Raw genomic sequence first — 12,291 nt, 5'->3', positions numbered from 1 at the left:
CCAGGCACGAAACTTCAGTTATTACTCTCTGGACTTACCAGCCTTGGTGCTTTACCAGCAGAAGGAAAGCCAGTAAATGGCTGTCTCTGCCATTGTGAAGGTTGTGCTGCTTAGTAAATATGGAATAAGTTTAAGATTTTCAACACTTTTGGGGTCCTCAAAAGTACTTAGGCAATAAATGTTTAACAAATAATTTATAAAATTATCGTTTGGGTAAGTTAAAAACACAGACCTTTTTTTTACTGAAATTATGAACATGTCGTGAAAACTGTAAAGAAAAACAATTATGTCATTTTCCTGACATGTGAATTTCTTTTTTGGAAAAGCTGGCTAGGAGTAATTGTGAAATAGAGTCCCAAAATAAAAGGCAAAAAGCTCATTGCTTAATTCCAAACTAGGCAGAACACAGTGCCAGGAAGTACCCAAGAGAAAATACAGAGGAAGTCAGATATGGTGATGATGGAAGCCCCTGTGAGAAGATAAAGCGGCATTGTACATGGAGACTCTGATCCCTTTCTAGCTGTTTACACTCATACAAACATTGGTATTTTATACCTAAGGCTTCTACTTTGCCTCTGGGGGCATGCCTTTTTATAAGGATGTATCAAATTTTGCATCCTTCATGTGTTCTGATCAGTGGGAACTTATCTCCTCGTCTTCCTTCCGTGGCTCCTATTGCTGCAGCTGCACAAGTACAGCAATGGGGAGAGTTTTGGAAATCTCATGGTGCTTTTACCATGGTATCAGCTGATGTGGAACAGGGTCAGGCGATGCTTTACATAAAACAGAAAAACAGTATCCATTTGACTTTATCCTCCTACTGCCATTGGAGAAGGAACAGTGGATTTTGAAGGAAAGTTCATTTGCCTCCTATGTGGAAAGGAAAACCCTCATTCAAGGCTCTGAGACACGAGTGGACATGTTTCTCCTGTCTTTAGCAGGCACTGGTCAGCCCCAACATGAGGTTTACCCTTGTTATGGGCTCCTTGCCAAGAACAGAAGACTTCACAACTTGAGAGCAGGGTTGTGTGCCAACTGTACTGAATTTCTAGACTTCAAATTGCTGTTTCAAGTGAGGAATCACTGCTTTTCTTCTGCCTTCCCAATATAGCATGATGGAGCCCTTCAGGTGGAGCTCACCACAAGAGTTTTAGTCTCATTTCCACTTGGAAAGGGAAATTATTTATAGGAAGGGGGAGGAGAGAGAGTCAGAGACTTGGTGATTCCTTTGCAGTGTGCTTAACCATCAAACTTCTCTCCTTTTTGCAATGAGCTCACTTAGTTGCTCCCATCCCAACATTTCAGCTGCTCGCTTCTCTGGTACACTCTACCTGCATGTCTCAGTAGCCTGTGGGGAGTCTGGAAAGGTGACTGCTGACTAAGAGCTGTTTTGAAAAAATCTCACTTTGAAAATAGTCCAGTTCTGCTTACACCAGTTCAAGTCCAAGAATTAGCTAGGTTTGGAGTTTGCTGTCTGCCATACTGCACAGCAACACAGTTTCACAGCACTGTCAGTAGTACCAAAATATACTTCTAGCACCCAGAAACTTGTTTATATTGGGCCTCTCCCCTCTGTCTGTGCTGGAACAGTGGCAAAGGACTTAAAGTGACCACTCGGTCCTTACACGTGGTGAGCATTTTCAGCATGGCTGTGGTTCTGTGGGAGAACCCCAGCTACTTCAGTTGAGATAGGAGTGGAGTTGTTCCTGTGCGCAACTGCTCACAGTCCAGGTTTGGTGTTGTACACAGGCCACTCTTCCATCCTCCATGGAGACTGACAGGCAGAATCTTCAACCCAGCGTACAACCCAACCTGCTGAGAGGACTGATAGCTGGGGGACTGGGGTATCTGGGGGGCTAGAGGGGCATACGACTAGGGTGGTTACCTTCTGATCTCAGCTTTCCATGACCAGAAGCATATGGGATGGCTTTTATCTGTGTTGTAGTTTGTTCAGTGAAGCTATGCTACTGTCAAAGCCTGCTTTAGTTTGATTTCTTTACAATTAAAAAGAGCAGATGAGCCAGGAAAAAGCAAAGTTCTTTGTTTAAATGAAAGTAATTAGGAGCTGGCTAGCAAGAGCACCGAAGAACAACCAGCTGTTTGCAGTTGAACAGATCTGTCTGCAAGTTTCACAAGTCAGAGGCTCCCCCTCGGAGAAAGCTTCTGCATTGACTAAAGATGGACTTGAACCAAACCTCTGCCTCCACCATCTCCTGCCGTTCTGCAGTGGAGTTCGAATTCAACTCTTTCATTAGCCTTGAATGAGCAGGGCTTCACCACCCCTCTAAACTCACTGCACCTGGAATTCAGATCCAGACTATATCTGTTCTGCAGCTTCAGGACACAAAACGCCAATATACCTTTGTTTTTGGAGGCATAAAAGGTCTTAAAAGGGAGGAGACTTTTTACAAGTGACCTACAGGTTCCATTTCCACCTGATGCCAACGGGATTAGGGCACCTGTGGAAAAAAACAATGCCAAATCTCCCTTCACTTCGGCTTTGCCTGGCATACAAGACGGCCGAGGACGCATTTCCATGAACCTGCATGGAAAGGGCTTTCTTTTCTAAAGAGGATCCGATCGCCGTGCAGAAGCGCTGCTGCCGGGAGCCCGGGGAGCCGGCGGCGGAGCGGGGTAGGGATGGGGCCGGGCCGGCGGGGCTGCCCCGGTGGGACCCCCGGCTCTCGCTCAGCGCCCGTCCCGCCGCCCGAGCCCGGCGCTGCCCCAGCCCCGCCCCGGCGCGGGGGACCCGGGCCCGCTCCGCGGGGGCTGCCCAGGCGGGGCCGGGGTCCCGCCGGGGGCCGAGGGAGAGTTCCGGCCCCTCCGGGCGCTGAGCACCGCGGTGCCGCTTACCTGGGGCCGAGGCCGTGGCCAGCAGGGCGGCCAGCGCCGTAGCCAGGAGGCGCATGGCCCGCGGGGTGCCGGCGCCGGCTCCCGTCCCGTCCCGTCCCGTCCCGTCCCGTCCCGTCCCGTCCCGTCCCCCTCTGCCGAGCTGCCTCCCTCCTCTCCTCCCCGGCCTCTCGCCTCCTCCCCGCCCGGTCCTCCCTTCTCCTCTTGCTTTTCATCTCCTCCCCTTTCTCCTCCTTTTTTTTTTCCGCTTTCTTCCTTCCCTCCCTACTCCTTTGCGCTTCCCAGCGTCCTGCCCCCCTTCAATTCTCCTCTTTTTCTTGCCCCTCTTCCCTGTCGTTTCTGTCCGCCGCACGCCTGTAGGGTGGCATTAGGGCTAGACAGGGATGCTCCATCTCTAGCCTCCGCGATACTCCCTGTACGCACACATACGCACCTTGCCCAAAGGACACGGATCTGTGTCGATGGGAAATGGGAAACTCCCTCCCTCCCTGAGCGCAGAAAACCTCTGTACGAGCAGGTAAGGCAGCCCGGCAGCTGGTGGCTGTGGGGTAGACTGCTGGGATGGGGAAGGCATCCTCTCAGGGTTCCTGAAGGTGTTGCAAATTTTGCAGGCACTCATGCCGATTCCACTCATCCCACTCCATAACTGGAACAGGACCACCATTCCCTGGCTGTTCTAGTTAACATTATCTCCCATTCCCTGGGTTCAGGTGGTGGCAGCCTGGGGACGAGGAGGTCTGGCAGGCAGGACTATCCCATCAGCAAGCATAGGGATGAATGTTGTAGGCGTTTAGGATACCTGTGCCAGGACATTGCATACGGTGCTCTGGTGTTTGCCCTCTGCAGTGACAGCACCTCCTGACCGCTGACAATCAGCCTCTAAAAATGTCCTGAATGAATTGATACAGTAGCTTAAGGTGCATCACCCCGAAGTTACTGTCCTTGTCTTCACAAATGGTACTATAGTGCTAGGCCAGAAAGTACAAGGGAAGTTGGCACCTTGCAGTCCATTCTTGCCTTTCCCCGGTGCTCCTTTTGAAGTGTTTATCACTTGAAAGCCTACAAATCTCCACAGACATGGATTTAATACTTCTACCAGCAGGTATGATGGGTTATGCCTGATTATATATTCAGGTTGCACGAAGTGTGGATGATACAAACACACTGGCATTCCTGCGTCCCTGGATAGGGCAATTAGTATGGATTTAGCTACTCCACCCCTCTCCAAGTAATCACTTAGGCAGGAAAATACATGTCTGCTTTTAAGCATCACAGATAATTTAGCATGTGCTGAATCTGATCCTTATGAGACTGAAAACTGCCTTTAAAATCTTGCATTTTGTTTCCTCCAGGGACAGACTTTTGTGTCTGTACAGCAAATACTTCTCACAAGAGAGTGACAGGTCTGGATTATGCGCGGAGCAATCGGCAGACCTGAGGAAGCAGAAGCAGTTGTTAAAAGTTATACTGCCTGGGGAGATAATTAGAATTTGTAGATTCAAATCTACTCCTTTAACATAGCACAGGGAAATTCTATCAAAGAGATAAGCTAATTCAAAAACAAACAGACAAATTCACCAAAAACATTCTACCAGCAATTATGCAGTTTGATGGTCCTGATGGAAACTCCATTTCAGGAAGTCACTGGACTACTAATAGAGAGGAAAACAGGGGTGACTGATTTTGCATACCCTTCCAAAGCATCTGCTCCTTGCCATTGCTTGATAGTAGATATTAGGCTGGATGGACATCTTAAACTTTCTCATATAATTCTGCTAGGCTCATTCATGCCTCACTCCATGTCTCTGATGAATTCCTTCAGCCTACTAATTTTTTAATGGTGTGTACAAAATACTGGTGTAAAGACATCAATAAGGACTGCCTAAGGTCTCACGTGAGTGCAGAGCAGAAAGACGCACTGCGAGTGTCAGTATCAACATTTGTTGTTTGTCAACAGTCCCCATTCCTCGCTGCATTAACAGTTCCTTTAATTGCACCAAGAACCCTAACAAGCTTTGGGACAGAGCTAGATCATTTTACTGGGGAGAAGGCTTCATATGATGTATTTGCCTATGAAAGAAGGCAGAAGAAAAGTCAAAGGCACATCCAGACTTCTGAAATCTCGTGTCTGACATTTTACTGAAAACATACTCTTTCTATTTTGAGCTTGTGATCTCTGTACTTTTGACAGTTCCCTCTGTGTTGTGGGTTCTGTCTTTTGTGTAGAATCACTTTTACTGCTCCCCCCTGCAAGTTCTTCAACAACATAAAAACACAAAAAGTGATTCTTACTCTTAAAGGGATATTTATTCTAAAGTTCCAAATGTACTTTAAAAAGTGGTCTAGGCTGGAAGTCTTTTTTACTTGTCATTGCATAAATGAGTTCAGGTGATGCTGCCCTTTTAGGTTTTTTTATTAAGGGAGAGCTTTCCTTTGCACAGATAGAACAGCACCTGTAGATCTATGTACACATCTCTCTCTTGCTTACTCTAAGTTTTACCACCAGCAGCACTCATCAGGTAACCCAGCACCTAACATACCTGAGTAAATCTGCATTGTGCCAATCTCTTAGGATATACTCATGGGCCAGACAGCACTAGTCAGGCTAGTGAGCTGTGGACAAACAGAGACTTCTGACCTCCCATCTTCCCAGGTTTGATGCTGACTTGCTGGATGATTTTTTGCAAACTGGTTCTCACCTCTGGGCTGCAGATGGGTGAACTGCAACCTTCCTTTGTGCCTCTGTTGGAAGGGTTTGCTATTGGGGCAACCAGCATGAAAGGTGGCAATTGCATGATTTGCATTTCTTTGCTGTTAAAATCTTTCATCCCTTCCACCCATTTGTTGCAGCTGAGATGTTTCTGCTTTTGTAAAGTGTTTTTCCAAGATTTTTGATGTCTCTTACCTGACACCATCACAGTTTACCCATGCACCAAAAATCCCAAAGGCCAAATGAACGTGCAGTACAATTCCTTTTCCCCCCCCCAGGCCGGCGCACAGCTCTCTCTGTAAGACAGTGCGCCTCTCTTTGCTGACGCACGCGAGTGGAGCCTCTGACCCGCAGGATATGGCTTTCTCGGCTCTGGCAGCACGTATGTGGCCTCGTTTCCTGCTGAATGGGTCTGCTCTGAGGAGAAAAGTGCCTAATCAGCACTCCAGTGCAGCTGACACAGCTCAGACTGACTGACTGCAGAGCCTGGAGCCCCTCTCTCGCTGGGGCAGTGTTAGTGAAATCATCAGCCTTGGTCGCTCGGGCTGAGACCTGCTGTGCAAATCCCCTTTGCCTCTCTGCAAAGTCACATCTGTCAGGAGAGGTAACCACAGCCTCTTGGCTTTTGCTGTCCTGTCCTCCCTCTCTGGCTGTTCTTAACCCACCTTCTTTCTTTGAAAGGTCTTACTTGCGTCCCCAAATCTGTGTCCAGAATCTGATGGAGGGTTCCTGTGAGCGGGATTGTGGCTTGCCCTTACAGCAGTGTTGCAGTGTGGCAGAGGGACACAGTGACATCCACTGCAACTCACACTGGGCTGCTTCAGCTGGGCTCTAGCATGGAAAAAGGTCTTCCCAAGGCTGCAGGTCTCACCATGTGTTGATGGGCTGGGGTGGGCTGCCTGCTTTCATACGTGGTACGCTGCTAAGGAGAGTTATGCTTGTTCTGAATGGTGTATGGGAATTTGCTGCCCACCTGCAGCAATAAACAATCTCTCTGAACTTTTTGTCTTTCACCTGGGCATTATCTTTCAAAGCAACTGCAGCTTATCACCCTTCCACACCTCATGCAGGCAGCATGCAAAGATACTGCCTGCCTGGAACCCACCATCAGAGACATGAGTTATGGCCAGGTCTTCTTCAGAATCCAGCAGATAGCTCCTATGGCCCAAGGAATCCTAATTAAAAATGAATATTCAGTGATTAGAGATGGATAAAATCCAAACTGTTTCAATGTTGCCAAGCATGGAGGGTGTTTGGATCTGTAACCAAACTTTCCTATTCCTTTAATGCGCCAAGTTACCTTTGAACTGTAGCAATCCAGAACTTCTGAACAACGTGGTTCTGCCCCTGGCATTTTTCTATGGCTATTTTGTGGGCCAACATGTGGAAAATACTGTTTTGTAAATCCAGCTCTTTGTCAACAGAAAAAACACTGTGTAAGAGCTTACAGATTGTAAGCATCATACTTTTAGGTCTGTGAACATCATGCAATGTTTACACAGTGTTTGGGGTTTTGATGGTATTTTTCTTGTGGCCGTTTATTTCTGACTGATTGGAAAATTGCTAGATAGATATGGTGATATTATTAACTCCAGATTTCCTTTCCCCCCATGTGAAGTGTCCTTCGTCCATTCCCTTTTCCTTTTTTCTTTCAGGGTTATGAATGAATGATACTGATGTATCTGGGTAGGGTCTGAGGTTTCGTGGCTGTTGTGCTTCCAGAAGTGAAATCCTTACCATTGATGCTGTAATGTATTTTTCATTTTCTCTTTTTTCAAATAAGAACACGTTTTGGTACAGGAAACTTGCTTTTGTTATTACTTTTATGATTATGTTTGGGACTGCACAAAAGCATGAGGGATTTAGTATATTTTTCTTAGCTTTTGCTTCAAGTTTGATCATTCAAATTTTCAGGGCACTGTTAATCCTGAAAAAAAATTAGACCTGTAGATGTGTTGCAAGAGTGTTTAGAGACTTTCATGTGTACTTCCTGCATAGTTAGGTGGGTGCAAGTGTTGAAGAGTCTTACTGCGCATTGTCATGTAAAAAGACACCGTTTTGGCTTCCTGTAGTTGTATATAGCAATGTCAGCTTCCTATAGTGGTAGAGGGCTGTGTCATTTGAGGACCATTAAAAAGTCCATTGCTGCTCCAGTTCTGTTCTCCAAAAATATTAAAATGTCACTTTTAGCTGCCCTATTTCTGGCAGTAGGTGACCAAATGTCATGCTAAGATGGATTTCAAAGGCTTTTCAGTGCATTAGTATGTTCTGGCTATGCATTCTCATTAGGCACCTTTCCCAGTTGAAACATTACTGACAGGACTTCAAGCTACCCCCTGTGAGCCTGCTGATCCCACTCTGCTCAGCTCAGAGGGGGCACAGACTCCAGAACTACACGGTCAGTGAGAGTTGTCCTGACAAAGCACTGTGCTGTTGCCTGTTCTGGCTTGCCTTCCTGCCCAAATAAGTATTGCTGCTGGGTTTGGGGAAGGAAAAGTCTCTCCAAAAAACCACATGATAGGGTTTATCTGAAGTCTCCTGTTTCATGGAATTCAGTCTTTCTACACAACCTGTGCTGGCACCATATTTTACATGGACTTTGTGTCCATAATTTGTCTCTGGACCTTCAGTTTAAGGGACTGACGGATGTAAGGATGACTCTACTGAGACAAAGCAATGATCCTTCTGGTTCAGTGTCCTCTTTCTGGCTGCAGCTGGAATAAACAAATACTTAAGGGCAGGGCAAACACACAGTGCTGTGTTCCCAGGAGACTTTTCCAGCTTCGTACGGTTTGCAGCATGTGCTGTCTCAGCAAGATGTGTCTCAGAGCCTCACTGATCAGACCCAACTGCTCAATGTGCACTCAATCTGCTCCTATGTCACTCAGTTCTGGGCTGAGGAGACAGAAATTTTCCAGTGCATCCCTCTTCTGTGGGCAGGGTGGGTGTGTGGCTCCCATGGTACTGGATGTGGTTCCTGATAGAATAAAGCTTGGTGGGAGGGAGAATACTTTAAGCTGAAGCTGATCATGAAACAATCACTGCACCCCCACAAGGACACTCGAACAGCTGCTACATGGTTCTTGGAAAGTCACACTACAAAAGCAGTGAACTAAAATCAGAAAGTATAGTGTACTTGTCTCAGATTTTTTTGGTTATGCTCAGATTTATTAAGTTTTCAAACATCTCTTCAACAAATTTTCTGAAGTAGCACATCTAGCCTTGATGTATCTTAAGAATAAATGCTTCCACATGAATTCTTTTGACCTACCTGTTTCTGTTCAGACCAGAAATATTACAAGAAATGCACCCCTTCCCCACACCTGATATTTCTGATCTGTCCTTACCTTGTCACCTGGATTGAGAAAGATTGAAGTAGTGTCCAAGCAGAGAATTGAATGGTTGTGGAATGCAAGGTTTGGATGAAGGTGAATTAAGGGGAAGAATGTTGGACTAAATGAGATTTGAAGAGCTCTTCTAGCCTTGTTTTCTTTGAGACTGATTTATGTTCTCTGTATGTTGTTTCCCTTAGTAGAAATACTAAATCCTTGAACATACCACCAGAAAAAATTTAAGGTCTTCCCATCCCAAGGAATAACAACATTTTGTCTCTGACCTACTTTGTCCTTCTTGGACATAGATAGAATCTTGCCCTCTGATCTCCATTTTCTACCATGTCCACCAAGAGTTTCTTCTGTTTCTGCTTTTCTTAAGGATAATAAATCCTTGATCAAATTTCTTATTTGGATAATAAATGCTGTGACTCTGAGTTTTGAGTTTTTTAAAACATTCCAAGCTGAAAACTAAGTACCCACGCACATACTCACAGTGCAGAGTTTGTTGTCAGAAAAGCAGGGAATCCTTTCCTAACCTCAGGAATGTCCCTGGAAGATGTGCTGCACTTTTGCTCTGTTGTCAGGAATGGTGTCGCTACACTTCAGCAGCTGCTAACTTTAAAACAGATTCTTTAAACTAAAAAACAGAAGTAAAAGCCTACTGTTTCTTAAGGAATTCTTCCAGTGAATATCTTTATCAGAGATGGTTTAATCAGGGAACTTCAGTCAAATTTTTTATGCTATATAGGTTTGAGTAGAGGTTGACCTTTGACCTCTGAGCTTCAGGAGGAGTTACGGATGAGACAAGTGGTTATGTTTCCTGCTGAGCAGCGAAATAATGAAAAAGTATTTATCCAAATATCCAGCACGTCTGTGAACTGCTTTAAAAGTTACCTCACTTGTGTTTGTAAGATGATCCCTCTGAAGAATTTTTGACCCAGCTTTGAATAAACAAAAGTATTTGTTTCATGTCCTTCAAATACTGGGTATTTTAGAATAGATTGTCTTTCATGTTGTAGATGAGGACATATGTTCCTCAATACTGCATTTAAGTGAAAAATAGGCAGATGCTGTAGCACATTAAAGGCATCTCTTTCATGTAGCTGGCAGGTGCTGAATATTGTGCTCTTCATCTTCTTTTAAGGAAAAAATAAGGAGCAAAAGAAATATGTTGTCTGTTCTTTTTCAAAGTACAGAAGTTCAGGTGCCATTTGTTAAATTATTCTTTGCAGGAAAAGAAGCCACATCTCACATACTGTACATACCATAAGCTTGGATGCATCCCTTAACCAAAAATAGATATTTTCCTTAGCATTGTTGTGGCCATGTGGATAAGATGTAAGGTGGTCATATTACCAAATCAGCTTGTATTTCTTCTGTCTAAAAAGTTGCTTTGGATAAGCTCTCAAATATGCACTACCTATTAAAAAAGAGAATCTGATCCTTTATTTTTCCTGCATTCCTCTCCTTACATGAGAAGGCAATAGACAAAGTTTGTCTCCTAAAGCAGGAAGGAGACAACTGTTTCAACAGCAGGCCTTTGAAAGGCGCCAAATTATTTGCATTGTTTGATGGAAGAGGAGAGGTCCTGACCCATTAAAAATTAGTGATTTTGATGTGGTGAAGTAGCAGCCAGATCCCTTTTGACTGTGTCCAGTCTGATTTTCTGGCTCCATGGCTACGTGGAACAATAGTCTGTGCAGGGCAGCTGGGACGTGGGCAGCATTACAAGTGAGCATCCGTCAAATTCCTCTGTACTACACTAAGAGGGCTTTTCCTCTGCACTTTTTAAATGACAGAAGTGTGTGAATGATTCTCTATGGCTTGGGATAGGCAGCTTTGAACTCAGGATTGTACCCTGGAAACATGAAAAATTATTTTTGTCACCCATGAAGGTATTAAAAGTGTACTGTGTTGATATTGGCAAAGCTTCATGGGTTGGTTGGTTTCTTTGTTTGTTTTAAAGAGAATACTAATATTTGCACAGTTTGTTAAAAAAAACCCCAACATCTCTTTGTGGAGAGCCTATGCATAGACTATTTCTATTCTGATGGTTAAAGTCTGTCAAAAGTTATTGATAATAGGAGTGGAAGTTTCTGATGGGGATTGTTCATGAGGAGTGCCAAAAAGCAGTGGCTGAGTTGAGTATCTTGGGTTTGTGGGATTATATCTAGAAAAACAGCGCGGTTTCTTGGAGCTGCAATTTAATCAAAATGTATGTGGTCCACAGCAGACATTGAGCAAAGGCTTCCAGCTGGGGAGTTACTACTGAAGGGTGTCCCACACCTGAGACTGACTTCACCAGGCTAAAAGGTTTGTGTGTGCCTGAGTGGCTGTAGAGAAACACAAATGGGAAGGAGGGGAACTCACCTCCTTCTCTGGGACTTACAATAGACATCATGCTGATCTTAAAGGGAAGTCTGTATTTGAATCTAGGAAACCTCTAAAGTTAAGATGGGTGAGTGAGAGCATCTAAATTCTGCTTGGCTGGCACATAAGGTATGTTGTACCTTGTAGTATCTTGTTAAATGTCTGCTGGTGATTCTGCTCTTGCAGTCTGCTTTATTTATTTATTTTTGTTATTCAGACTCCTCAGTGCAAAGGCAGTCAACAATCTGACTGAAAAGAAAAGCTAGCCATACAGTGAACGACCACAGTGCTAAATGACCATTAGCCACGGCATAGGCAAGTAATTTTCCAAAAAGGAGTGTACTTGAACATTGCTCTGAGGAAAAAAAAAAAAGATTATAGGGAAAAAAAGGAAGCAGGATACTATCTTTTAAAAGTAATAGCACACAATGCAGGCTCCAAAATGTTCCATAATTGTTTGTGGTATAGCCTCAGGGTAAGGAAATATTATCATTAAAAAGGAGCAATTTGAGTGAAGCTAGAGATCATAACATTCCTCTCACCCATTGCAAATGCCTACTGTCAGAACATGGGTTTCCAGTAATACCCAGAGACTTTCTCTGCTTCTTTTGATCTGCTAGCCTGTAACAAATATACTTTCCTTCTCTGACACTGAACTTAGGAAAGTAAACAAAATCAAAACCATATTTAAAGCACTGACTCACAGAAAATGTTATGCTTATATATGTGCCAAAGGCCTATGTTATATTAGTCATTATAATTAAATTGATACACACATCTGTTTTACAATGAAATGTGAGTAATGTGTCACTAATTATTAACATCTGTAGTTCTTTCTAGCGATGATATTTCCATTTTTAAATGCTGCACAATCTCTGGATTAATAAGATGTGCAAAAGCAGATTTGAAGTTTAAATTTAAAAATTATAGTACCCTGAGTTGTACTTTGATTTTGCTCATATCAGTATTTGTCATCAGGGACATCCTGGCTTTCCATGAACTGTCTGTTTTTCCCCTTTCAGCAAC

General features: G+C 44.2%; 1 protein-coding gene across 2 annotated transcripts in view; it reads right to left on the bottom strand.

The window, feature by feature from the left end:
- Positions 1-2,972, bottom strand: part of VSTM4 (V-set and transmembrane domain containing 4) — a 32,948-nt gene extending 29,976 nt beyond the window's left edge. The window contains exon 1 of one of the 2 annotated variants that reach the window (XR_004241493.1): positions 2,854-2,972. Coding sequence is in view for 1 of the 2 variants with exons in the window: in XM_032115872.1 (XP_031971763.1) it covers positions 2,854-2,908 (55 nt within the window). In the remaining variant the exon portion in view is untranslated. The remainder of the gene's footprint in view (positions 1-2,853) is intronic. The other variant, XM_032115872.1, reaches the window with a different exon arrangement.
- Between the last annotated feature and the right edge of the window lie 9,319 nt (positions 2,973-12,291).

This window comes from Corvus moneduloides, chromosome 8 (genome assembly GCF_009650955.1).
Source record: "Corvus moneduloides isolate bCorMon1 chromosome 8, bCorMon1.pri, whole genome shotgun sequence".
Taxonomy (NCBI): domain Eukaryota; kingdom Metazoa; phylum Chordata; class Aves; order Passeriformes; family Corvidae; genus Corvus; species Corvus moneduloides.
The sequence above is the reverse complement of the archived record's forward strand: the minus strand, read 5'-3'. Positions and strand labels throughout refer to the sequence as shown.